Here is a 27496-nt window from a genome sequence, read left to right as displayed (position 1 = left end):
CCCTCCTCACTCCCCAGCATCCCTCCTCACCCCCCAGCATCCCTCCTCAAGCCCAACATCCCTCCTCACTCCCAGCATCCCTCCTCTTCCCCAGCATCCCTCCTCACCCCCAGCATCCCTCCTCAAGCCCAACATCCCTCCTCACCCCCCAGCATCCCTCCTCACCCCCCAGCATCCCTCCTCAAGCCCAACATCCCTCCTCATCCCCAGCATCCCTCCTCACCCCCCAGCATCCCTCCTCACTCCCAGCATCCCTCCTCAAGCCCAACATCCCTCCTCACCCCCCAGCATCCCTCCTCACCCCAGCATCCCTCCTCACCCCCCCAGCATCCCTCCTCACCCCCCAGCATCCCTCCTCACCCCCAGCATCCCTCCTCACCCCCCAGCATCCCTCCTCACCCCCAGCATCCCTCCTCACCCCCCAGCATCCCTCCTCTTCCCCAGCATCCCTCCTCACCCCCCAGCATCCCTCCTCTTCCCCAGCATCCCTCCTCACCCCCCAGCATCCCTCCTCTTCCCCAGCATCCCTCCTCACCCCCCAGCATCCCTCCTCTTCCCCAGCATCCCTCCTCACCCCCCAGCATCCCTCCTCACCCCATCCTTACTCCCCAGATATATATTAAAACATTTTGGGGGAAAAGAGTTGATTGATCAGATAAAAGTAGCTCCTGACCTTCCCTGGTAAATGTTGCTTCTCCAGATCAGATCCCAGCATCAGTGTCTAGAGGGTCGGATTGAGAGATTGTTTCCCATTATGAGAGCCAATGACTAATAAATGAAAGTGCTCATCTCCCCAAAAAAGAAGATGATAATTCTCCTGATTCATGCAGACGTCCATTAGTCTGTTTTGAAATGACGAATGGTTACGTGACTGATGTCACAAGAACAGGAAGTGGATTGGAAACAACGTACACTATTGGCTGACGCGCAACCAGCCCTTGCACTAAATGCAGGCCCCAAAAAAATGACTGTAACCAAACCCAAAAGAAGACATCACGATTTACATAATTTAATGTTGATCTATTGCTGCATGTCCCTGTCATAATCGGATATGATAATTGTTCCATTTGTTCAGACGAGAGGAAGCTGCAGGCTTGGTTGTTTGGCAATGTTGGGATGAATCCTATCTCCCAAATGGCACCATATCCCCTAAATAGTGCACTACTTTAGACCTATGGGTCCTGGTGAAAAGTAGTGCGCTGAACAGGAAATAGAGGGTCATTTAGAACACACCCTGATAATCACCATTGTCCAAGAACAAAGGTTTCTAAATTAGCAGCGTTGTCGAGGCCAGCTGAATACAAATGAACTAACGCTGGTTAGGAAGTTATAAATATGATTTGGTTTGTTTTAATGTTCTTGTACTTGAAACCATCCATCCACTCTGTCGTAGGCTTGTACCTTGTACGGTGTTTCTCTGTTTTAAATCAACATTTACTAATTTAATGAATTGATTAATAATGTTTATTAAACTACATAATCCAACTAGCGCACGTTGGTTTATGACTATGAATAAATAATCACACAACATCATATTAAACAAGATATAAACCTCGTTTAATATGATTCATATATCTCATTTAATATGATTCATATACCTCGTTTAATATGATTCATATATCTCATTTAATATGATTCATACCAGCAATTACGCTCCGAGTTCGGAGCGGCTTTTAACGTCAACTGTAATGACGCTGTTAAAATGTGCTCCTGGGTCGGAGTGAGGCATGTGAGACAAACAGTCGGTGTTTTAAGTACATGGTTCCCCCCGTTGTGTTCTGGGCTTTTATTGGTTCAAATAGAAAAGGCAGACATTCTGTTTAGTTTCTTCTCCTTCAGAGTCATAAACCTGATCCATTGGAATGAGTTAATTTTGTCCGTCACAAACTATTCTGGAGTAATACTGAGATACGGCAATACGGCATGGTTGGAACGTTTCTAAAGCCGTGACAACAGCACTCTTAATGACTTCCTGGCTACATGGTGTAACACAGGGACGTACCTGGATGGGGGGGGGGGGGGGGGTAATGGTGTAACACAGGGACGTACCTGGATGGGGGGGGGGGGGGGGGGGTAATGGTGTAACACAGGGACGTACCTGGATGGGGGGGGGGGGGGGGGGGTAATGGTTGTAACACAGGGATGTACTTGGAGGGGGGGGGAGGGGGGGGTAATGGTTGTAACACAGGGACGTACCTGGAGGGGAGGGGGTAATGGTGTAACACAGGGGCGTACCTGGAGGGGAGGGGGTAATGGTGTAACACAGGGGCGTACCTGGAGGGGGGGGGGGGGGGGGTTAATGGTGTAACACAGGGGCGTACCTGGAGGGGGGGGGGGTAATGGTGTAACACAGGGACGTACCTGGAGGGGGGGGTAATGGCTGTAACACAGGGACGTACCTGGAGGGGGGGTAATGGTGTAACACAGGGACGTACCTGGAGGGGGGGGGGGGGGTAATGGTTGTAACACAGGGGGCGTACCTGGAGGGGGGGGGGGTTAATGGTGTAACACGGGCGTACCTGGAGGGGGGGGGTATGGTGTAACACAGGGACGTACCTGGAGGGGGGGGGGTAATGTGGTAACACAGGGACGTACCTGGAGGGGGGGGGGGTAATGGTGTAACACAGGGACGTACCTGGAGGGGGGGGGGGGTAATGGTGTAACACAGGGACGTACCTGGAGGGGGGGGTAATGGTGTAACACAGGGACGTACCTGGGGGGGGGGGGGGGGTAATGGTGTAACACAGGGACGTACCAGGATGTTACACAACTCAAAAAGGAAGTAAGCTCGAATTATAGATCATGTTTATCCTTTTATACATGAGTATATGTGTGTCAGACGTCATACCACCAATCCCTTAAGGAAAGCATTGTACTGGGTTTCAGACAGACAAATACATGTACAGAATACAAACACCTTATTCCTTCAAAATCACAGCTTCCTCCTTCAGGTAGAACTCCTCTCCAAATCTATACACTGCTTATAGAAATGTCCTCTCAAAACACTGTGTAGACAATGTTGTGTGTGTGTGTGTGTGTGTGTGTATGTGTGTGTGTGTGTCCTGTTTCATCCTGTGAAAACACTATAGACAGAAACACAATAACTGGTTTTCAGGATCTATGTCTCAGAGAATTCTCAGGAGGGAAAGGAACATCTTCTCAGAATGATGTCTTGTGTCACGACAGAGAGTTCGATAGGTTCATATGACAGGTACACTAAAGCCACCATGGTATTGGATATGAAGACAGTGGGCTTATAGCTCTACAATACCCAGTCAAGTCACAACGGTAGGTTGAAATATCTTACCTACATCTCACAGGGACGTTTTATTTATGTCTCACCTTCTCACTCTGGTGTATGTGAGGAAAGGACCAGGTAGAACGATTACAGGGACGTTTTATTTCACCTTCTCACTCTGGTGTATGTGAGGAAAGGACCAGGTAGAACGATTACAGGGACGTTTTATTTCACCTTCTCACTCTGGTGTATGTGAGGAAAGGACCAGGTAGACGATTACAGGGACGTTTTATTTCACCTTCTCACTCTGGTGTATGTGAGGAAAGGACCAGGTAGACGATTACAGGGACGTTTTATTTCACCTTCTCACTCTGGTGTATGTGAGGAAACGACCAGGTAGACGATTACAGGGACAGATACAGATCATCTGCAGGAACTGACCTTTCCTACATATCTAACTTCCTGTTCCTCTTCCTGTTTTTGGTTCATTCCTTCTTTCCTTCCTTTCTTTGTTCCTTTGTTCCTTCTTTCCTTTTCCCCCATCTGTAACTCTTCAGCTCCCTCCATCTATTCTTTGTCCAGGACTATAATGTTAGCGATCGCTGATCCTGACCATCACCTGCTTAATGTTCCGTATCATCCTATTAGACACACACACACACGCACACACACACGCTCACACACTTGCACACACGCTCACACACACAAATACGCACGCTCACATACACAAATACGCACGCTCACATACACACGCTCACATACACATGCTCAAACACACACACGTACACACACACACACACACACAAACCACCTCATAAAGAACACCTCCATCATCTTAAACAACGTAGCACAGACAGCATATGACATCAATCAACTTCAACACCATGTTATCTTGTTGTCTGTAATCCATTACAAGGAGTGAGTGAGTGAGTGAGTGAGTGATAGAGTGAGTGATAGAGTGAGTGATAGAGTGAGTGATAGAGTGAGTGAATGAGTGAGTGGGTTATCAATGCATTGCCATCAGCATCTTCTCTCTTGTAATAATGACTCTTTCATCCACTGACACTTAAAATTACCACCAGCAATTACGCTCCGGGTTCGGAGCGGCTTTTAACGTCAACTGTAATGACGCTGTTAAAATGTGCTCCTGGGTCGGAGTGAGGCATGTGAGACAAACAGTCGGTGTTTTAAGTACTTGGTTCCCCCCGTTGTGTTCTGGGCTTTTATTGGTTCAAATAGAAAAGGCAGACATTCTGTTTAGTTTCTTCTCCTTCAGAGTCATAAACCTGATCCATTGGAATGAGTTACTTTTTGTCCGTCACATACAAACTATTCTGGAGTAATACTGAGATATGGCAATACGGCATGGTTGGAACGTTTCTAAAGCCGTGACAACAACACTCTTAATGACTTCCTGGCTACATAAAGCCGTGACAACAACACTCTTAATGACTTCCTGGCTACATAAAGCCGTGACAACAACACTCTTAATAACTTCCTGGCTACATAAAGCCGTGACAACAACACTCTTAATGACTTCCTGGCTACATAAAGCCGTGACAACAACACTCTTAATGACTTCCTGGCTACATAAAGCCGTGACAACAACACTCTTAATGACTTCCTGGCTACATAAAGCCGTGACAACAACACTCTTAATAACTTCCTGGCTACATAAAGCCGTGACAACAACACTCTTAATAACTTCATGGCTACATAAAGCCGTGACAACAGCACTCTTAATAACTTCCTGGCTACATAAAACGGTGACGCATGTCATTTCAAAGCAAGTGTGGCCCATCTGAAAATGTGTATTAATTGTGAGTCAGGCCTTCTCTTCTCTTAAATGTAATTAGAATTTTTGTCTGCAGCTCGTCCCATACTGGTTGGAACTCCATCTTCTCCCCTCCATATTCTGTCTATTTCCCTGGATAAATAAGGCTACAGAAATCTGTTTTCTCAAAGCAAGTTTAGCCTTAATCTGGAAGCCTGTTCCGGAGGTCCTGAGGCAATGAGGTTCAGCTCTCAGGGATGCAAACACTAGTGGACAGTTTTCACAAGCTGTCCTGCTGAATCAGGGCCGAGAGCTTCATGTTCCTCAGTGTCCAAATCCCTAAGGACTTAAAATAGTGTGACAGCACCTCTTCCCCCTCAGGAGATTGAAAAGGTTTGGCATGGGCTCTCAGATCCTCTAAAAGTTCTACAGCTGTTCCACTGAGAGCATCTTGACTGGCTGCATCACTGCTTGGTATGGTAATAACACCGCCTTCAATCACATGGTGCTACAGAGGCTGGTGCAGACAGCCCATCACTGCTTGGTCTGGTAATAACACCGCCTTCAATCACATGGTGCTACAGAGGCTGGTGCAGACAGCCCATCACTGCTTGGTCTGGTAATAACACCGCCTTCAATCACATGGTGCTACAGAGGCTGGTGCAGACAGCCCATCACTGCTTGGTCTGGTAATAGCACCGCCTTCAATCACATGGTGCTACAGAGGCTGGTGCAGACAGCCCATCACTGCTTGGTATGGTAATAACACCGCCTTCAATCACATGGTGCTACAGAGGCTGGTGCAGACAGCCCATCACTGCTTGGTATGGTAATAACACCGCCTTCAATCGCATGGTGCTACAGAGGCTGGTGCAGACAGCCCATCACTGCTTGGTATGGTAATAACACCGCCTTCAATCGCATGGTGCTACAGAGGCTGGTGCAGACAGCCCATCACTGCATGGTATGGTAATAACACCGCCTTCAATCGCATGGTGCTACAGAGGCTGGTGCAGACAGCCCATCACTGCTTGGTATGGTAATAACACCGCCTTCAATCACATGGTGCTACAGAGGCTGGTGCAGTTCCAGGGTCAGTAGTTATATACAGGCTCAGTTCCAGGGTCAGTAGTTATATACAGGGTCAGTTCCAGGGTCAGTAGTTATATACAGGGTCAGATCCAGGGTCAGTAGTTATATACAGGGTCAGATCCAGGGTCAGTTTCCAGGGTCAGTAGTTATATACAGGGTCAGTTCCAGGGTCAGTAGTTATATACAGGGTCAGATCAAGGGTCAGTAGTTATATACAGGGTCAGATCCAGGGTCAGTAGTTATATACAGGGTCAGATCCAGGGTCAGTAGTTATATACAGTTCCAGCCTCTGGTATATAACTACTGACCCTGGATCTGACCCTGTATATAGCTACTGACCCTGGAACTGACCCTGTATATAGCTACTGACCCTGGAACTGACCCTGTATATAACTACTGACCCTTGATCTGACCCTGTATATAACTACTGACCCTGGAACTGACCCTGTATATAACTACTGACCCTGGAACTGACCCTGGATCTGACCCTGTATATAACTACTGACCCTGGATCTGACCCTGTATATAACTACTGACCCTGGAACTGACCCTGTATATAACTACTGACCCTGGAACTGAGCCTGTATATAACTACTGACCCTGGAACTGACCCTGTATATAACTACTGACCCTGGAACTGAGCCTGTATATAACTACTGACCCTGGAACTGAGCCTGTATATAACTACTGACCCTGGAACTGAGCCTGTATATAACTACTGACCCTGGAACTGAGCCTGTATATAACTACTGACCCTGGAACTGAGCCTGTATATAACTACTGACCCTGGAACTGACCCTGGAACTGAGCCTGTATATAACTACTGACCCTGGAACTGAGCCTGTATATAACTACTGACCCTGGAACTGAGCCTGTATATAACTACTGACCCTGGAACTGAGCCTGTATATAACTACTGACCCTGGAACTGACCCTGGATCTGACCCTGTATATAACTACTGACCCTGGATCTGATCCTGTATATACCGTAACTACTGACCCTGTATATAACTACTGACCCTGGAACTGAGCCTGTATATAACTACTGACCCTGGATCTGATCCTGTATATAACTACTGACCCTGGAACTGACCCTGTATATAGCTACTGACCCTGGAACTGACCCTGTATATAACTACTGATCCTGGATCTGATTCTGTATATAGTATAAGTATTTACTATATTATGTTCTTCTTGTGTGTTTTTGTTCTACATTGTTATTGATGTCTACATTGTTATTGATGTCTACATTGTTATTGATGTCTACATTGTTATTGATGTCTACATTGTTATTGATGTCTACATTGTTATTGATGTCTACATTGTTATTGATGTCTACATTGTTATTGATGTCTACATTGTTATTGATGTCTACATTGTTATTGATGTCTACATTGTTATTGATTACTACATTGTTATTGATGTCTACATTGTTATTGATGTCTACATTGTTATTGATGTCTACATTGTTATTGATGTCTACATTGTTATTGATGTCTACATTGTTATTGATGTCTACATTGTTATTGATGTCTACATTGTTATTGATGTCTACATTGTTATTGATGTCTACATTGTTATTGATGTCTACATTGTTATTGATGTCTACATTGCTATTGATGTCTACATTGCTATTGATGTCTACATTGTTATTGTTTACTACATTGTTGGGGTTAGAGCTGCAAGAAAGGCATTTCACTGTACTTGTGCATGTGACATTAAACCTTGACACTGTCAGCTACCTCAGAGGTCTCAGGTTCCCTGGCTGGCTCCTTCAACCCAACCCAGTCTGACAGCTCAACGGAAGAGGGCACGAAAACACGCGCACATCCTGTCCCCTTGACACGCACACATCCTGTCCCCTAGACACATCTCAAACAGACTGTGGGTATTGTTGTCTCCTTCTACCCTGTCACAGTCGGTAATCGCCAGGTGACATGTTCCTAGACGTCAGTATGATTCCCGTACCGGCGTCAGACAGCCAGCAACCTCAGTAGACTAGCCGATGTTTCAGCACTAAAACGCTGTTGTTTGAAATGTACCATATCACCAAAATAATATTTGGGGGTCTATCCATTATGCTATATCAGTATTGTATGAAATCTACCATACCAACAACATCCATGTCTATCTACTAACTGTATCAGTTAATAACTAGGTCCGGCACCATTGAGAGCAGGCGGGGGCAGAGTTACGATTCAGGGTTCATTGAAAAAACAAAATGGCTGACGTCACCATCTGTAAGACGCTGTGGGAGTGGTTCTGCTAGAGCATTCCCTGAATCAGTGGGCTGTACAGAACCATATGACCTCTCCATTTATCTCCATGGACTGGATCCTGCTACGGACAACACAGGGGCGTACGGGGACAGGAGAGATGGAGGCTACAAGCCAGGTTAGGTGTTTGCAGAGACTATAGTTTGGTGACTACGTAAGAAAAAAGAACAAAAGACAAGTAAAATCAATCGAAGGATACAAATATCAATTTATGAGTAGATGCACTGTTTCAGCTGGGGGGGGTCAGATTTTTTTGTCTCCTATTCTGTTTTGAAAACAATATTATGTCAACTTCAGTGGAAGTGGAATCCCTTGGTAATTCTATCCCATGTACAGTGGACAATCCACAAACACTGATTTCGTCATCCAGCTCTTTCCTACATATTACCCATCATGGCAATGGGCCACAGATGCAAAGCCTCATGGGTATTGTGGTTTATTTATGTCCTGCAGGCAATCAATTCGTAGTCATTTCATTAGTCCAGGCTCTGACCAAGGGTGAAATCAAACCACAGGGGAGTTGTCTGTCTACAAATGGGTTACTTAGTGGACTAATGTGTATCAATTGAACTCCCCTAGGAGAAAATTAAAACACCACTAGCCTGCTACTGCAACGTAGCAGGCGTGGGAAAGACACCTGAGCGGAGGCCCCACTTCCCTTTTTGGAAGTTAGGTTGAAAATACTGTATCCCTGAAATCCAGAAACATCTGCTTACTTCTACTCCAGACATTGTGTTCAGTTTGTTTTGTCAACTTCAGCTCCTTCTCCTGACATACATAGGCCACTGGCCAAATCTTGCCAGACCCATTTTACCCCATACTAGAACACAGTAGATTACAGTAACATAAGTCATTCATACATCATAGCTCTATGCTTATTGGTTGAGACCGTGGCAGTGAGGGCCTACCTGTTGTAGAGGAGGATATCAGGAACCCAGATCTGATTGGAGGGGAAACGAAGGTTCTGAACACCTGGGAAGTTCTCTGGGTTCCAGGAGAGGTAAGTATCTGTCCAGTGCTAGAAGGGAGAGGAGAGGAGAGGAGAGGAGAGGAGAGGAGAGGAGAGGAGAGGAGAGGAGAGGAGAGGAGAGGAGAGGAGAGGAGAGGAGAGGAGAGGAGAGGAGAGGAGAGGAGAGGAGAGGAGAGGAGAGGAGAGGAGAGGAGAGGAGAGGAGAGGAGAAAGAATGGAGAAGAGAAGGAGATGAGAGATCAGAGTTTTTACATGTTTTTACAATTCCCAAATACACTGATCCATTCACAGGCCTTCTGTACTGTATGTAAAACACATTAGGGCACATGACAGTTCTGTAATTAGCTTCAAAACACTTTCAATCAAACACGAATAATCAAATAGAACAGCCATAAGTGGTCCCTATGTCTGTGCCCTTGGCCAGCAGTGGCAGGAGGTTGGGTCATGTTTTGGGCTGTGACTCAACCTTCTAATACATCTATTAGGCCACGAGAGTCACGCAAACTCCACCGTATAGAAGCACATAAAAGTACTTTGGAAAGAGACGTTGTGCATTTCACATCCTTTACGTACATGACTGAACTGAATGATGTGTAACGCGCTGTGAGACTGTCTGTGTGTCCTCAGATGTGTTTTGCCATAGGTGTGTTTCCCTAACGCACAGAGGGAGTCCATCTGATGGGGCTACTGAAACTCAGTGCCAGTACATTGGATACATACACACAAATGTGGACATTGGTGTGTGCTTGCCTGCGTGCACGCACACTTATGTTGTGTGTGTGTGTGTGTGTGTGTGTGTGTGTGTGTGTGTGGTGTGTGTGTGTGTGTGTGTGTGTGTGTGTGTGTGTGTGTGTGTGTGTGTGTGTGTGTGTGTGTGTGTGTGTGTGTGTGTGTGTGTGTGTGTGTGCGAGTGTGTTTGTGTGTGTGTGCGAGTGTGTGTGCGAGTGTGTGTGTGTTTATACAAGTATGTGTACACTTCATGGCATGCCAACATCATGTCACCTCCTCTAGACTTCCCTGACAAACAGTGTTATTTATGTAGCTAATCTCTCCACTAGTCGTCTTCTCTGAACAAACATGGCTTTTATAGTCCTAGAGAGGCCTGTCCTTGACTCTCTCTGCCTTTCATGTTCAAGCTTTGTAGTGGTGGTGAAATAGATCAAAGAGAACATCAGGCTACATCAGGACATCTCTAAACATAGTTTATATCAAGAGAAGACAAGGCTACATCAGGACATCTCTAAACATAGTTTATATCAAGAGAAACATCAGGCTACATCAGGACATCTCTAAACATAGTTTATATCAAGAGAAACATCAGGCTACATCAGGACATCTCTAAACACAGGTTGGAAAAGGAACATAGATTGGAGGAGTAATACATTTGGGAGTTTGTCCAACAGTCTAAATGTTTCTAATTGATGTCATTAAGGGCTAATTTCATTCCTGGAACTGGAACATTCCAGAATAGAACACTGAGAATATATTCTGGGATAGAATACTGTGAGAATATATTCTGGGATAGAACACTGAGAGAATATATTCTGGGATAGAACACTGAGAGAATATATTCTGGGATAGAACACTGAGAGAATATATTCTGGGATAGAACACTGAGAGAATATATTCTGGGATAGAACACTGAGAATATATTCTGAGATAGAACACTGAGAATATATTCTGGGATAGAACACTGTGAGAATATATTCTGGATAGAACACTGAGAATATATTCTGGGATAGAACACTGAGAATATATTCTGGGATAGAACACTGTGAGAATATATTATGGGATAGAACACTGAGAATATATTCTGGGATAGAATACTGTGAGAATATATTCTGGGATAGAACACTGTGAGAATATATTCTGGGATAGAACACTGAGAGAATATATTCTGGGATAGAACACTGAGAGAATATATTCTGGGATAGAACACTGAGAGAATATATTCTGGGATAGAACACTGAGAGAATATATTCTGGGATAGAACACTGAGAATATATTCTGGGATAGAACACTGAGAATATATTCTGGGATAGAACACTGAGAATATATTCTGGGATAGAACACTGTGAGAATATATTCTGGGATAGAACACTGTTACGGATACAAGTGTTACGGATACAGTTATCCTGTGTGTGTGTGTGTATCCTGTGTGTGTGTGTTTCTTTTCTCTCCTTCTCCCCCCACAGGTGAAAATCATCACTCCCCAATCAGTCAACAATCAATCATCAATCAGAAGACACACCTCCTCCTATTTCCTACCCTATCACAGTTCCTTCCCCATGGTTTAAAAACCCCATCATTTGTTTGCTCTAGAGCTAGCTCAATCTCTCTGTAAATGCCATACATGTAGATCTCTGTGTATCACTCTCTCTTTGTCTTAAACCTCTCTTTTGTTTGAGCACCTCCATAGCACTTTGTCATCACCTGTGAGTATTGTTTTGGTTATGGTGTTTGTTTGTTGCTGGTGGGAAAAGGGGGAAACCAAGACAAGTCGCCCATGGGCATACACTACCCGTAGGTGAACTTTGTTAAATACACTAGTTAGAACTGTGCGGACCACCCACTGTATTTTTGGTTAGTTAGTTAGCTGTTGTTAAAGTAGGCTAGTCTAGCTTAGGGGTGTTTTTGTATATTTATTGTTTCTTTCCTTGGGTCCAGCTCAGCCCCTTTTCCTGCTCCCCCCCCCCCATTACCGTGTGTTTATAAATAAACTTTGAGTTTGACGGTAGATTTCAGTTGTCCTGGTTATTTCGTTCACACTTTTACTTTGTCACAATTATAATTTGCATGAGTTATGTTACGGGTCTCATTACCATCCCCCCTAGACTGTCGGGCCAAAAGGGATTCGTAACAAATACTGAGAATATATTCTGGGATAGAACACTGAGAATATATTCTGGGATAGAACACTGAGAATATATTCTGGGATAGAACACTGAGAATATATTCTGGGATAGAACACTGTGAGAATATATTCTGGGATAGAACACTGTGAGAATATATTCTGGGATAGAACACTGTGAGAATATATTCTGGGATAGAACACTGTGAGAATATATTCTGGGATAGAACACTGAGAGAATATATTCTGGGATAGAACACTGAGAGAATATATTCTGGGATAGAACACTGAGAGAATATATTCTGGGATAGAACACTGAGAGAATATATTCTGGGATAGAACACTGAGAATATATTCTGGGATAGAACACTGAGAATATATTCTAGGATAGAACACTGAGAATATATTCTAGGATAGAACACTGAGAATCTAGTCTAACATTGTAAATGCTGACTCGACAAAGTAAAGGTTTAAAGCAGGATGCATCATCTACTCCAGGTTGTAAAGACTTCCTAAATTACCCCATTTTTTTGTTAATGTAACTCTTGACCTGAAGCGTCTGCAAAATAAATGTGCTCCCCCGGCCCATTAGCAGAGAAGGGACTCCTGTATTAAGGCCAACACTTGCATCATTTATTGATGAAAAAAACACACTGTCAGCCAGTCAGAGTCTGTTCACCTTGAGTGAAACTGACAGGTCAGATAAGAACACAGGACAGTGGATTGTGGTCAGAGGAGGCTGCTGAGGGGAGGAGGACACATAATAATGGCTGGAAAGGAGCTAATGGAATTTATGTATTTATTTGACCTTTATTTAACTAGGCAAGTCAGTTAATAACAAATTCTTATTTTCAATGACTAGGAACAATGACGGCCTAACTGCCTGTTCAGTTAGTTCAGTGGCCTCATTTACAGGCTACCCTGAAAGGACATTGCCATGGAGACGCAGGGCGGGAGAAATGTAACCTTCTATCCAACCTCCAGCCAACGTGTCATCTGATAGATAATGTCCCCATGTTGTTACCCATCCCCCTGATGTATGACCTGATGTACTGTCTGTGGGCTCCTATGTTTCCAACAGTAATAGAAGATGTAGGAGACGTCCCAAAATGGCACCCTGTTCCCCACATAGTGCTTTACTTTCCACCAGAGCTCTACCCTATATTGGGAATAGGGTGTCATTTGGGATGCAGGTTTTAAGATTCAAAATGCTTCTTGCTGAATTCTTGCTCCAAACCTGAAGCCAAACAGCTGGGACATTTTGTCATTCAGCACTGGCTCGCTAAGTCAATCAGAGATCTAAACTCCAGCCCATTATCTGATCTGTGTTCTAGTCAGCAAGTCTCAGTGGGGGGAAAACCTATAAACCATTAGAAATTGTGAGATTTTAATTGAACATTTCATATCCCTCCCTCATTGCAAGGACTTGGTTATGGACATCTGTTGGGAAGGGAGATCATATAGCGCCCACCACAAGATACAAACACCAGCTTCAACAAGCAAATGAAACAAACTAAATGGCTATTATACTGCAAATGAGGGTCAGACACACAGAACTAGAGTCACACACACACACACACACACACACACAAAGGGTAGAAATTCTGCCTTACCAGCTGCAGCCAGGCGTTGGTCATCAGAACCTGGTTCTTCTCATCCTGGAGAAGAAAAGAAGGGGAAAAAGAAAAAGGAAATGTCTTCAGAGCAGAGGAGAGGTGTTTAGAATATCTCTGTTAGAATATCTCTGTTAGAATATCTCTGATAGAATATCTCTGATAGAATATCTCTGTTAGAATATCTCTGATAGAATATCTCTGTTAGAATATCTCTGTTAGAATATCTCTGTTATAGAATAACTCTGTTAGAATAAGACTCCACTCTGGGTGAGTTCTGGAGACTTCTGTATCTAACATAGACTGTAGAGTTCTGGAGACTACCGTATCTAATACAGACTGTAGAGTTCTGGAGACTACTGTATCTAATACAGACTGTAGAGTTCTGGAGACTACCGTATCTAATACAGACTGTAGAGTTCTGGAGACCACCGTATCTAATACAGACTGTAGAGACTACCGTATCTAATACAGACTGTAGAGTTCTGGAGACTACTGTATCTAATACAGACTGTAGAGTTCTGGAGACCTCCGTATCTAATACAGACTGTAGAGTCCCGGAGACTACTGTATCTAATACAGACTGTAGAGACTACCATATCTAATACAGACTGTAGAGTTCTGGAGACCACCGTATCTAATACAGACTGTCGAGTTCTGGAGACAACTGTATCTAATACAGACTGTAGAGACTACCGTATCTAATACAGACTGTAGAGTCCCGGAGACTACTGTATCTAATACAGACTGTAGTGACTACCATATCTAATACAGACTGTAGAGTTCTGGAGACTACTGTATCTAATATATACTGTGGAGACTACTGTATCTAAAACAGACGGTAGAGTTCTGGAGACTACTGTATCTAATACAGACTGTAGAGTTCTGGAGACTACTGTATCTAATACAGACTGTAGAGACTACTTTATCTAATACAGACTGTAGAGTTCTGGAGACTACCGTATCTAATACAGACTGTAGAGTTCTGGAGACTACCGTATCTAATATAGACTGTAGAGTTCTGGAGACCACTGTATCTAATACAGACTGTAGAGACTACCGTATCTAATACAGACTGTAGAGTCCCGGAGACTACTGTATCTAATACAGACTGTAGAGACTACTGTATCTAATACAGACTGTAGAGTTCTGGAGACCACCGTATCTAATACAGACTGTCGAGTTCTGGAGACTATTGTATCTAATACATACTGTGGAGACTACTGTATCTAAAACAGACGGTAGAGTTCTGGAGACTACTGTATCTAATACAGACTGTAGAGTTCTGGAGACTACTGTATCTAATACAGACTGTAGAGTTCTGGAGACTACTGTATCTAATACAGACTGTATAGTTCTGGAGACTACCATATCTAATACAGACTGTAGAGTTCTGGAGACTACCGTATCTAATACAGACTGTGGAGTTCTGGAGACTACTGTATCTAATACAGACTGTAGAGTTCTGGAGACTACCGTATCTAATACAGACTGTATAGTTCTGGAGACTACCGTATCTAATATAGACTGTAGAGACTACCGTATCTAATACAGACTGTAGAGACTACTGTATCTAATACAGACTGTAGAGTTCTGGAGACTACTGTATCTAATACAGACTGTAGAGACTACTGTATCTAATACAGACTGTAGAGTTCTGGAGACTACTGTATATAATACAGAATGTTGAGACTACTGTATCTAATATATACTGTGGAGACTACTGTATCTAATACAGACTGTAGAGTTCTGGAGACTACCGTATCTAATACATACTGTAGAGTTCTGGAGACTACCGTATCTAATACAGACTGTAGAGTTCTGGAGACTACTGTATATAATACAGACTGTAGAGACTACCATATCTAATAAAGACTGTAGAGTTCTGGAGACTACTGTATCTAATATAGACTGTAGAGACTACTGTATCTAATACAGACTGTAGAGTTCTGGAGACTGCTGTATCTAATACAGACTGTAGAGTTCTGGAGACTACTGTATCTAATACAGACTGTAGAGACTACTGTATCTAATACAGACTGTAGAGTTCAGGAGACTACTGTATCTAATACAGACTGTAGAGTTCTGGAGACTACCGTATCTAATACATACTGTAGAGTTCTGGAGACTACCGTATCTAATACAGACTGTAGAGTTCTGGAGACTACTGTATATAATACAGACTGTAGAGACTACCATATCTAATATAGACTGTAGAGTTCTGGAGACTGCTGTATCTAATATAGACTGTAGAGACTACTGTATCTAATACAGACTGTAGAGTTCTGGAGACTGCTGTATCTAATACAGACTGTAGAGTTCTGGAGACTACTGTATCTAATACAGACTGTAGAGACTACTGTATCTAATACAGACTGTAGAGTTCAGGAGACTACTGTATCTAATACAGACTGTAGAGTTCTGGAGACTACCGTATCTAATACATACTGTAGAGTTCTGGAGACTACCGTATCTAATACAGACTGTAGAGTTCTGGAGACTACTGTATATAATACAGACTGTAGAGACTACCATATCTAATATAGACTGTAGAGTTCTGGAGACTACTGTATCTAATATAGACTGTAGAGACTACTGTATCTAATACAGACTGTAGAGTTCTGGAGACTGCTGTATCTAATACAGACTGTAGAGTTCTGGAGACTACTGTATATAATACAGACTGTAGAGATTACTGTATCTAATATAGACTGTAGAGACTACCGTATCTAATACAGACGGTGGAGTTCTGGCTGTGGCTCGTATAAATTCATCCCTAAACTAACGGATGACTAAACTAAAGAAAACTAAACCGCTGAGGGGGATGTTGGCTCTGGTTTGAGTACCAAAGCGCTTGCAGTTAAAATGTGTTTTCAGATGGAAGGCGGCCATCTTGGCAGGGCACCGTTGTAACATTTGGTCTGTTTTTGTTCCGGAACGGCTTCCAGGAACGATGAAGGAGGGAGGAGGAGGAGGAGGGAGGAGAAGAAGAGGAGAGGGGACAGCGAAGGATGGACATTGAAGTTGGATAAGACGAGAGAGAGAGAGAGAGAGAGAGAGAGAGAGAGAGAGGTAGAGAGAGAGAGAGAGAGAGGAGAGAGAGAGAGAGAGAGAGAGAGAGAGAGAGAGAGAGAGAGAGAGAGAGAGAGAGAGAGAGAGAGAGAGAGAGAGAGAGAGAGAGAGAGAGAGAGAGAGAGAGAGAGAGAGAGAGAGAGAGAGAGAGAGAGAGAGAGAGAGAGAGAGAGAGAGAGAGAATTCACTTTGTATGTTGTCTACCTCACTTGCTTTGGCAATGTTAACACATGTTTCCCATGCCAATAAAGCCATTGAATTGACTTGAATTGACAGAGAGAGAGAGAGAGAGAGAGAGACAGGAAGACAGCTGATCCCCTGTTCTACAGGATGACCACAAACCAAACATCAGCCAGAGGAGAAACGTTTGGTTGTTCTCTTTCGTGTTGAGAGTGAATCTCAGCATTAGTGGGCTGAGAGGGTAGTGTTTAAAACAGTGCTACACGCTACATCAAGCTAATACAGGGTAACATGATCTAACTTGACACAGGTGATCGTCACCAAATTACAGTAAAACATTACCATGAAAACGAGTGAAGACGCGAACAAACATTCCAGCACGTTGTAGAAAAAAACACTTTATATTTGTATAAGCATACAATGTTTATTTATTCGCAGCCTCCTGAATGATACACATCAGTAGTGAGAATGTCTCGGAGCTACTGAACTGTCTAACAAGTTGCTTTGGACGTGGTAGAGGAGGGAGACAGATAAAACTCTTTCCCTTCAGCTAAGGATCAAGTATATCAGTGGATATGAATCTGTCTTAATGACAGATAGTGGTGCCTGTTGATGACAAAGCTACACTAGAGACAAGGAGCTCATTCGTAAGCAGAGCACACACACTAATTACACACTGCATGTAAATACTTAGGAGGAATGTTAATGACAGAACTCTGCCAGCGGTGGTCATCCCACCTCTATATCTCTTAATGAGAGAGACCTTCAGAGAAACACTAGATACGCAATCTAAAGCTATAGATGCTCATCGTAGGCAGTGTCTAGTGATACTGGCAAAACCCCTAACTTCCACTCACTTAGACTCCCCTGGACATCAACGTAAGACTAAGTGAAGTTAGGATTCACCCCGCTGTGTCACAAAGCAGGCTGTCATCTGAACCCCTGTCTGTCACAAAGCAGGCTGTCATCTGAACCCCTGTCTGTCTGTGTCACATAGCAGGCTGTCATCTGAAACCCTGTCTGTGTTGTGTCTCTCTCTCTCTCTCTCTCTCTCTCTCTCTCTCTCTCTCTCTCTCTCTCTCTCTCTCTCTCTCTCTCTCTCTCCTCATCTCTCCTCATCTCTCCTCTCCCCCAGCTGTGCAGTAGCGTACCATGTAAGTCCATTCTCAACAACCAGGCTCGTAAACACAAAGTCCTTTCTCTGCTATTATTAATGTATTTACCCCTACGTTACACCTTACCACTTTGTTTTGGTTGAGAAGAACCCCAATGGGATCGCTCTAACCTCCCCATCAGAGTGCTCTGATTGGATCAGGGTAGTGATTGACAGCACATACTATCCAATTAATGAGTGTAGGAAATTAAAACTGTGGAAGCGTAATCCAATCACCGTTCACCTCACAAGCAACGACTTGATGAAAATACTACAATTGAATACCTCACAAATAGCATATTTAATCTGGGAAACTCCAGGAACTGCACCTCCCATTACCTCAGTTGGGAATACCAGGGAAAATATATGACTCTATATCCTGCCTGTGGTTTATTGAATAATACACAGATAATGAAAATGGAAGCTGCAAAAAATGCAATCTAAAATGCAATCTATCCTTGTCACCTCAACAGCATGCTGAAAACACACCGACTTAATACTTTACAAAATGGCACCCTATTCCCTATATAGTGCACTACTTTGGACCAGGGCCCATAGGGCACTTTCGGGAATAGGGTGTCAATTAGAACACAGAATCAGGCTGTAATACCTCACATACAGCGAATGTCATCAGGGAAACCCAGGATTAGCAGTCCCATCCCTGTTGGGAATCCCTACAGCTTCCTGTTCTGATGTGGTATGTATTAAATAACAGCATGGACAACAACAAGACCAGAACTCTCTCTCTAGGACATCCAATCACATGACTAAAGAACAATGGACATCCAATCACATGACTAAAAGAACAATGGACATCCAATCACATGACTAAAAGAACAATGGACATCCAATCACATGACTAAAAGAACAATGGACATCCAATCACATGACTAAAAGAACAATGGACATCCAATCACATGACTAAAAGAACAATGGACATCCAATCACATGACTAAAAGAACAATGGACATCCAATCACATGACTAAAAGAACAATGGACATCCAATCACATGACTAAAAGAACAATGAACATCCAATCACATGACTAAAAGAACAATGGACATCCAATCACATGACTAAAAGAACAATACATCCGACAAGCCCTGATTCTAAATAGCTCTTCCTCCTTTTATCCCTCTGTCTCTCTGTCCTCCCTCTGTCTCTCTGTCCTCCCTCTGTCTCTCTGTCCTCCCTCTGTCTCCCTGTCCTCCCTCTGTCTCTCTGTCCTCCCTTTGTCTCCCTGTCCTCCCTCTGTCTCTCTGTCCTCCCTCTGTCTCTCTGTCCTCCCTCTGTCTCTCTGTCCTCCCTCTGTCTCTCTGTCCTCCCTCTGTCTCCCTGTCCTCCCTCTGTCTCGCTGTCCTCCCTCTGTCTCTCTGTCCTCCCTCTGTCTCTCTGTCCTCCCTCTGTCTCTCTGTCCTCCCTCTGTCTCCCTGTCCTCCCTCTGTCTCCCTGTCCTCCCTCTGTCTCCCTGTCCTCCCTCTGTCTCTCTGTCCTCCCTCTGTCTCCCTGTCCTCCCTCTGTCTCCCTGTCCTCCCTCTGTCTCTCTGTCCTCCCTCTGTCTCCCTGTCCTCCCTCTGTCTCTCTGTCCTCCCTCTGTCTCTCTGTCCTCCCTCTGTCTCCCTGTCCTCCCTCTGTCTCTCTGTCCTCCCTCTGTCTCCCTGTCCTCCCTCTGTCTCTCTGTCCTCCCTCTGTCTCCCTGTCCTCCCTCTGTCTCTCTGTCCTCCCTCTGTCTCTCTGTCCTCCCTCTGTCTCCCTGTCCTCCCTCTGTCTCTCTGTCCTCCCTCTGTCTCCCTGTCCTCCCTCTGTCTCTCTGTCCTCCCTCTGTCTCCCTGTCCTCCCTCTGTCTCTCTGTCCTCCCTCTGTCTCTCTGTCCTCCCTCTGTCTCTCTGTCCTCCCTCTGTCTCTCTGTCCCCCCTCTGTCTCCCTGTCCTCCCTCTGTCTCTCTGTCCTCCCTCTGTCTCTCTGTCCCCCCTCTGTCTCCCTGTCCTCCCTCTGTCTCTCTGTCCTCCCTCTGTCTCTCTGTCCTCCCTCTGTCTCTCTGTCCTCCCTCTGTCTCTCTGTCCTCCCTCTGTCTCTCTGTCCTCCCTCTGTCTCCCTGTCCTCCCTCTGTCTCTCTGTCCTCCCTCTGTCTCTCTGTCCTCCCTCTGTCTCTCTGTCCTCCCTCTCTCTCCCTAAATTAACAGATTGGTCTTAAGGACTGTTTTTTTCCCTAGAATGTGTGACTGTGTGTATGTGTGTGTGACTGTGTGTGTGACCCAGAAAGGGTTTAGGGACAGAGGGCAATGGGTTGCTCTCTCTCTCTGTGTGTGTGTGTGTGTGTGTGTGTGTGTGTGTGTGTGTGTGTGTGTGTGTGTGTGTGTGTGTGTGTGTGTGTGTGTGTGTGTGTGTGTGTGTGTGTGTGTGTGTGTGTCAGACGGTGAGTGTTGTGACCTGTCCCACTTCCTCTCCTTCCTCCAGATGGAGCCATGGTCACGGTGAGCCACGCTCCTACATTATTCACTAACACGCACACACACACACACCTTACCATCACCATCAACAACAAAAGGCCAAATCAGCCCCACTCCTAACTTCTCTACTGGTCATCTATAATGGAGTGTAGAAATACACTAGTATGATTAGAAAGTAGTGACGCAGCTTCAGTGAGGCCTCCACCAAGCTTTCAGAGTTTGCACTTTTGGGACGATTTCATTGCACCAGGCAAGCTCAATAAACTCATTCGGGCTCTCTCTCACGCACACGCTTACACACACACACACACACACACACACACACACACACACACACACACACACACACACACACACACACACACACAAGTTTAGCGGTGTAGTGGAGCAGCAGCTGGCTCGGAGGCGCAGCCTGTGAACTGATTGAGAGGAAGCCACGCGTTCACAGTTTCACAGCTTCCCAGCCAAACAGCCTACGAGACCTCGCCATCTGGGGCCAGGCTGGGGCCGAGCGGAGCCGAGGACGAGCGGCCATGTTTTTATCTATGCAGTTTGGAGTGAGAGAGCTCACACAACATATTCAATATCATTAACAGAGTCTGAGGTTTCACTAATCTCCTGTTGAAATATAACCACATTGGAGGTTGTAAAACATCCACTGTTTCCAATCCACTGTCGATAACATTGAAATGAACATTTCACCCTGGGAATTCTGGGAATATTATGAAATATTCTGAGAATGTAATGTAGGTTACAGATATAATAGGGTAATACTGTAGGTTACAGATATAGTAGGGTAATACTGTAGGTTACAGATATAGTAGGGTAATACTGTAGGTTACAGATATACTAGGGCAATACTGTAGGTTACAGATATGGTAGGTCAATACTGTAGGTTACAGATATGGTAGGTCAATACTGTAGGTTACAGATATGGTAGGTCAATACTGTAGGTTACAGATATGGTAGGTCAATACTGTAGGTTACAGATATGGTTGGTCAATACTGTAGGTTACAGATATGGTAGGTCAATACTGTAGGTTACAAATATGGTAGGTCAATACTGTAGGTTACAGCTATGGTAGGTCACAGATATGGTAGGTCAATAATGTAGGTTACAGATATGGTAGGTTACAGATATGGTAGGTCACAGATATGGTAGGTCAATACTGTAGGTTACAGATATGGTTAGGTCAATACTGTAGGTTACAGATATGGTTAGGTCAATACTGTAGGTTACAGATATGGTAGGTCAATACTGTAGGTTACAGATATGGTAGGTCAATACTGTAGGTTACAGATATGGTAGGTCAATACTGTAGGTTACAGATATGGTAGGTCAATACTGTAGGTTACAGATATGGTAGGTCAATACTGTAGGTTACGGATATGGTAGATCAATACTGTAGGTTACAGATATGGTAGGTTACAGATATGGTAGGTTGATAATGTAGGTTACAGATATGGTAAGTTACAGATATGGTAGGTCAATACTGTAGGTTACAGATATGGTAGGTCAATACTGTAGGTTACAGATATGGTAGGTTACAGATATGGTAGGTTGATAATGTAGGTTACAGATATGGTAGGTTACAGATATGGTAGGTCAATACTGTAGGTTACAGATATGGTAGGTCAATACTGTAGGTTACAGATATGGTAGGTCAATACTGTAGGTTACAGATATGGTAGGTCAATACTGTAGGTTACAAATATGGTAGGTCAATACTGTAGGTTACAGATATGGTAGGTCAATACTGTAGGTTACAGATATGGTAGGTCAATACTGTAGGTTACAGATATGGTAGGTTACAGATATGGTAGGTTGATAATGTAGGTTACAGATATGGTAGGTTACAGATATGGTAGGTCAATACTGTATGTTCCAGATATGGTAGGTCAATACTGTAGGTTACAGATATGGTAGGTTACAGATATGGTAGGTCAATAGGTTCCAGATATGGTAGGTTACAGATATGGTAGGTCAATACTGTATGTTCCAGATATGGTAGGTCACAGATATGGTGGGTCAATACTGTAGGTCACAGATATGGTAGGTTACAGATATGGTAGGTCAATACTGTAGGTTACAGATATGGTAGGTCAATACTGTAGGTCACAGATATGGTAGGTCAATACTGTAGGTTACAGATATGGTAGGTCAATACTGTAGGTCACAGATATGGTAGGTCAATACTGTAGGTCACAGATATGGTAGGTCAATACTGTAGGTTACAGATATGGTAGGTCACAGATATGGTAGGTCAATACTGTAGGTTACAGATATGGTAGGTCAATACTGTAGGTCACAGATATGGTAGGTTACAGATATGGTAGGCCAATACTGTAGGTTACAGATACTGTAGGTTACAGATATGGTAGGTTACAGATATGGTAGGACGATAATGTAGGTCATAGATATGGTAGGTCGATAATGTAGGTTACAGATATGGTAGGTCAATTGGTTAGACAGTCAGGAAAGATGGAGGAACTTACAGTGGTTGTGTTGTGTGTGTGTGTGTGTGTGTGTGTGTGTGTGTGTGTGTGTGTGTGTGTGTGTGTGTGTGTGTGTGTGTGTGTGTGTGTGTGTGTGTGTGTGTGTGTGTGTGTGTGTGTGTAAGACACACAAAGACAGCTGCTCTGACTGATGATCCTCCAGGAAACGTTGTTGTTGTTGTAACAGCCAACTGGAGAGACAGAGAGATGGAGAACGATTGAGAGGGTGAGAGAGAGGGAGGAGAGAGAGGGAGATGGAGAAAGATTGAGGGGGTGAGAGAGAGGGAGGAGAGAGAGGGAGATGGAGAAAGATTGAGGGGGTGAGAGAGAGGGAGGAGAGAGAGAAAGATTGAGGAGGGGGGAGAGAGAGAGAGAGAGAACGAGAGAGAGAGAACGAGAGAGAGAGAACAAGAACGAGAGAGAGAGAACGAGAGAGAACGAGAGAGAGAGAACGAGAACGAGAGAGAACGAGAGAAAGAACGAGAGAGAGAGACAATGAGAGAACGAGAGAGAGAGAGAGAACGAGAGAGAGAGAACGAGAGAGAGAACGAGAGAAAGAACAAGAGAGAGAGACTACGAGAGAAGGAGAGAGAGAACGAGAGAGAGAGAAGGAGAGAGAGACAGAGGGGGATACAGTGAGAGAAGGAGAGAGAGAAGGAGAGAGAGGAGAGAGGGAGAACGAGAGAGAGAGGGAGAACGAGAGAGAGAGAGAACGAGAGAGAGAGAGAGGGAGAACGAGAGAGAGAAGAGAGAGAGAACGAGAGAGAGAGAGAGAGAGAGAGAGAGGGGGGGGGGTGAACGAGAGAGTGAGGGAGAACGAGAGAGAGAGAGGGGGGGGAGAACGAGAGAGTGAGGGAGAACGAGAGAGAGAGAGGAGAGAGAGAGAGAGAGAGAGAGAGAGAGAGAGAGAGAGAGAGGAGAACGAGAGAGAGACCGGCTCAGTGAGCACAGCCTTGCCATTCAGAAGGGTAGACACAGGAAAACCTGGCTCCCTGTAGAGGAAGGGCTGTGCAACCACAGGCACAACAGCAGAACCTGAGACAGAGCTGCATTTCCTGACAAAATGTCAAAAATATAAAACAATTAGAGAGTGTCATTGTCCCAACTTTGAAACCCTTATTGAAGGTTTCAAAGACCTCTCTGATGAGAGTAGGCTACCCGTCCTGTTGGGGGAGGACGCAGAGAGCTGTGGGTTGGCAGCGCACTACATTGCTGCCTGCCATAAGTTGAGGGACAGTGTCTGACAGACCAATCAACCTGCACATGTCCTCTACTGTATGCTTATTGTTATTGTTGAATGTAGGGTTATTTTAACCCTTGGTTACTGTTGTTACTGTAGTCCCGTTGACCATTTTGATTCTTATTCTTATCTTACAATTATTTTCATATTGTACTATCCAAGTATGTACATTGTTACGTCATGACCATAAAGCAAATTGAATTGGAATTATATTAAGAGAGAGAGAGAGAGAGAGAGAGAGAGAGAGAGAAAGTGAAGAGAATTGAGAAGAATGGCAGAGCGAGCTGAAAAGGTGAGAGGTTTAGAGAGAGAAAATATGTGAGGGGGAGGGGAGCAACACATCACCCTCCAAGATTGAATTTTCGTGTTGGGAGTCAAGCCCTCTGGAGTGGCAAAATGAAAACAAGGATACAAGGGGATGGAGAGAGGGAGACAGAGAGACAGGGAGAGAGAGAGACAGGGAGAGAGAAGGAGAGAGAGGGCAGAGGGGATACAGTGAGAGGAGAGAGAGGAGAGAGAAGGAGAGAGAGAGAGAGACAGGGAGAGAGAAGGAGAGAGAGGAGGAGGGGATACAGTGAGAGGAGAGAGAGGAGAGAGAAGGAGAGAGAGAGACAGGGAGAGAGAAGGAGAGAGAGGCGGAGGGGATACAGTGAGAGGAGAGAGAGGAGAGAGAAGGAGAGAGAGAGACAGGGAGAGAGAAGGAGAGAGAGGCGGAGGGGATACAGTTAGAGGAGAGAGAGGAGAGAGAAGGAGAGAGAGAGACAGGGAGAGAGAAGGAGAGAGAGGTGGAGGGGATACAGTGAGAGGAGAGAGAGGAGAGAGAAGGAGAGAGAGAGACAGAGGGGATACAGTGAGAGAAGGAGAGAGAGAAGGAGAGAGAGGAGAGAGAAGGAGAGAGAGAGAAGGAAGAGAGAAGGAGAGAGAGAGAGAGAGAGGGGATACAGTGAAGGCTGTGGGTAGATGAATAATATCAGGGAGTAAATATACAGCTATGGATAAGCATGGGCCTGCATCCGAAGATACTGCAGAATAACATTAGGGAAGGAGGGGTCAGCATCAGAAGATACTGCAGAATAACGTTAGGGAAGGAGGGGCCTGCATCAGAAGATACTGCAGAATACATTAGGGAAGGAGGGGTCAGCATCAGAAGATACTGCAGATAACATTAGGGAAGGAGGGGCCTGCATCAGAAGATTACTGCAGAATAACATTAGGGAAGGAGGGGTCAGCATCAGAAGATACTGTAGAATAACATTAGGGCAGGAGGGGCCTGCATCAGAAGATACTGCAGAATAACATTAGGGAAGGAGGGGCCTGCATCAGAAGATACTGCAGAAATAACATTAGGGAAGGAGGGGCCTGCATCAGAAGATACTGCAGAATAACGTTAGGGAAGGAGGGGCCTGCATCAGAAGATACTGCAGAATAACATTAGGGAAGGAGGGTCAGCATCAGAAGATTACTGCAGAATAACATTAGGGAAGGAGGGGCCTGCATCAGAAGATACTGCAGAATAACATTAGGGAAGGAGGGGGTCAGCATCAGAAGATACTGCAGAATAACATTAGGGAAGGAGGGGTCAGCATCAGAAGATACTGCAGAATAACATTAGGGAAGGAGGGGTCCAGCATCAGAAGATACTGCAGAATAACATTAGGGAAGGAGGGGTCAGCATCAGAAGATACTGCAGAATAACATTAGGGAAGGAGGGGTCAGCATCAGAAGATACTGCAGAATAACATTAGGGAAGGAGGGGTCAGCATCAGAAGATACTGCAGAATAACATTAGGGAAGGAGGGGTCAGCATCAGAAGATACTGCAGAATAACATTAGGGAAGGAGGGGTCAGCAATCAGAAGATACTGCAGAATAACATTAGGGAAGCATGGGTCTGCATCCATATTTACCTCAACTCACTGACCCATCCAAAAAACAGACTGAAACAGTGTGAGGCCCAGTTCTACCAGTATACAGAGAGACTCACCACGTCTATGATCTGTCACAGTGTGAAGCCCAGTTCTACCAGTATACAGAGAGACTCACCACGTCTATGATCTGTAACAGTGTGAAGCCCAGTTCCACCAGTATAGGAGCTGAGTCGTTGAACACTGGTCTCTCCAGACGGTTATAATTAATCAACAGATCCTTGTACAGCTTCCGCTGGTACTGACCAGCAAACACAACCTGATGGACAAAGAGATGGAGAGAGAGAGAGAGTGTGAGAGAGGAAGAGAAGAGAGAGTGTGAGAGAGGAAGAGAGAGATGGAGACAGAGGAAGAGAGAGATGGAGAGAGGAAGAGAGAGATGGAGGGAGAGAGAGGAAGAGAGAGATGGAGAGAGGAAGAGAGAGAGAGGTTTAAATTGATCATCTAGATAACCAACAGAAACCATTAAGGATTAAAACAATCACATATAACACCTTGTTGACCACACAGAGAGGAGAGGAGGGAGGTAGAGAGAGAGAGAGAGAGAGAGGAGAGGAGGAGGTAGAGAGAGGTAGAGAGAGAGAGAGAGAGAGAGAGAAGAGGAGAGGAGGAGGTAGAGAGAGAGAGAGAGAGAGAGGAGAGGAGGGAGGTAGAGAGAGGTAGAAGAGAAGGGAGAGAGGAGAGAGAGGTAGAGAGAGAGGAGAGAGAGGGTAGAGACATAGAGAGAGAGAGAGAGAGGGAAGTAGAGAGAGCAGAGAGAGAGCAGAGAGAAGTAGAGAGAGAGAGAGAGAGAGAGAGAGAGAGAGAGGAGGGAGTAGAGAGAGTAGAGAGGGAGAGAGGAGAGAGAGGTAGAGAGAGAGGAGAGAGAGGGAGAGAGAGAGAGAGAGAGAGAGCGAGAGGGAAGTAGAGAGAGAGAGAGAGAGAGAGGGAAGTAGAGAGAGAGAGAGAGAGAGAGAGAGAGAGAGAGAGGGAAGAGAGAGAGAGAGAGAGGAAGTAGAGAGAGAGAGAGAGAGGGAAGAGAGAGAGAGAGAGAGAGAGAGAGAGAGAGAGAGAGAGAGAGAGAGAGAGAGAGAGAGAGAGAGAGAGAGAGAGAGAGAGAGAGAGAGAGAGAGAGAGAGAGAGAGAGAGAGAGAGAGGAGGAGAGGAGAGAGGTTATAAAGAATGAAA

The 27496-nt window shown here is 44.7% G+C and overlaps 1 protein-coding gene across 1 annotated transcript; it reads right to left on the bottom strand.

Moving 5' to 3' along the window:
* Positions 1 to 1976: 1976 nt before the first annotated feature.
* On the bottom strand, positions 1977 to 26795 carry LOC109884173 (neuronal acetylcholine receptor subunit alpha-7-like). Its single transcript, XM_031816221.1, has 8 exons — positions 26787 to 26795; positions 26448 to 26588; positions 13815 to 13859; positions 9289 to 9398; positions 2557 to 2595; positions 2362 to 2435; positions 2197 to 2274; positions 1977 to 2002 (listed from the first exon to the last, which is right to left on the bottom strand). The coding sequence occupies exons 1-8, from the start codon at positions 26793 to 26795 to the stop codon at positions 1977 to 1979; spliced, it is 522 nt and encodes a 173-aa protein (XP_031672081.1).
* Positions 26796 to 27496: the final 701 nt, after the last annotated feature.

The sequence above is a fragment of the Oncorhynchus kisutch genome, unplaced genomic scaffold (genome assembly GCF_002021735.2).
Source record: "Oncorhynchus kisutch isolate 150728-3 unplaced genomic scaffold, Okis_V2 scaffold765, whole genome shotgun sequence".
NCBI lineage: Eukaryota > Metazoa > Chordata > Actinopteri > Salmoniformes > Salmonidae > Oncorhynchus > Oncorhynchus kisutch.
The sequence above is the reverse complement of the archived record's forward strand: the minus strand, read 5'-3'. Positions and strand labels throughout refer to the sequence as shown.

Excerpts from the sequence above, each read along its gene's own strand:
- LOC109884173 (XM_031816221.1), bottom strand. Across the intron at positions 13,860-26,447 it reads TGTTACAGATCATAGACGTG|GATGAGAAGAACCAGGTTCT; the intron begins GTGAGTCTCTCT and ends TTTCTTCTCCAG. Across the intron at positions 2,436-2,556 it reads CATTACCCCCCCCCCTCCAG|GTACGTCCCTGTGTTACACC; the intron begins GTACGTCCCTGT and ends CCCCCCCTCCAG.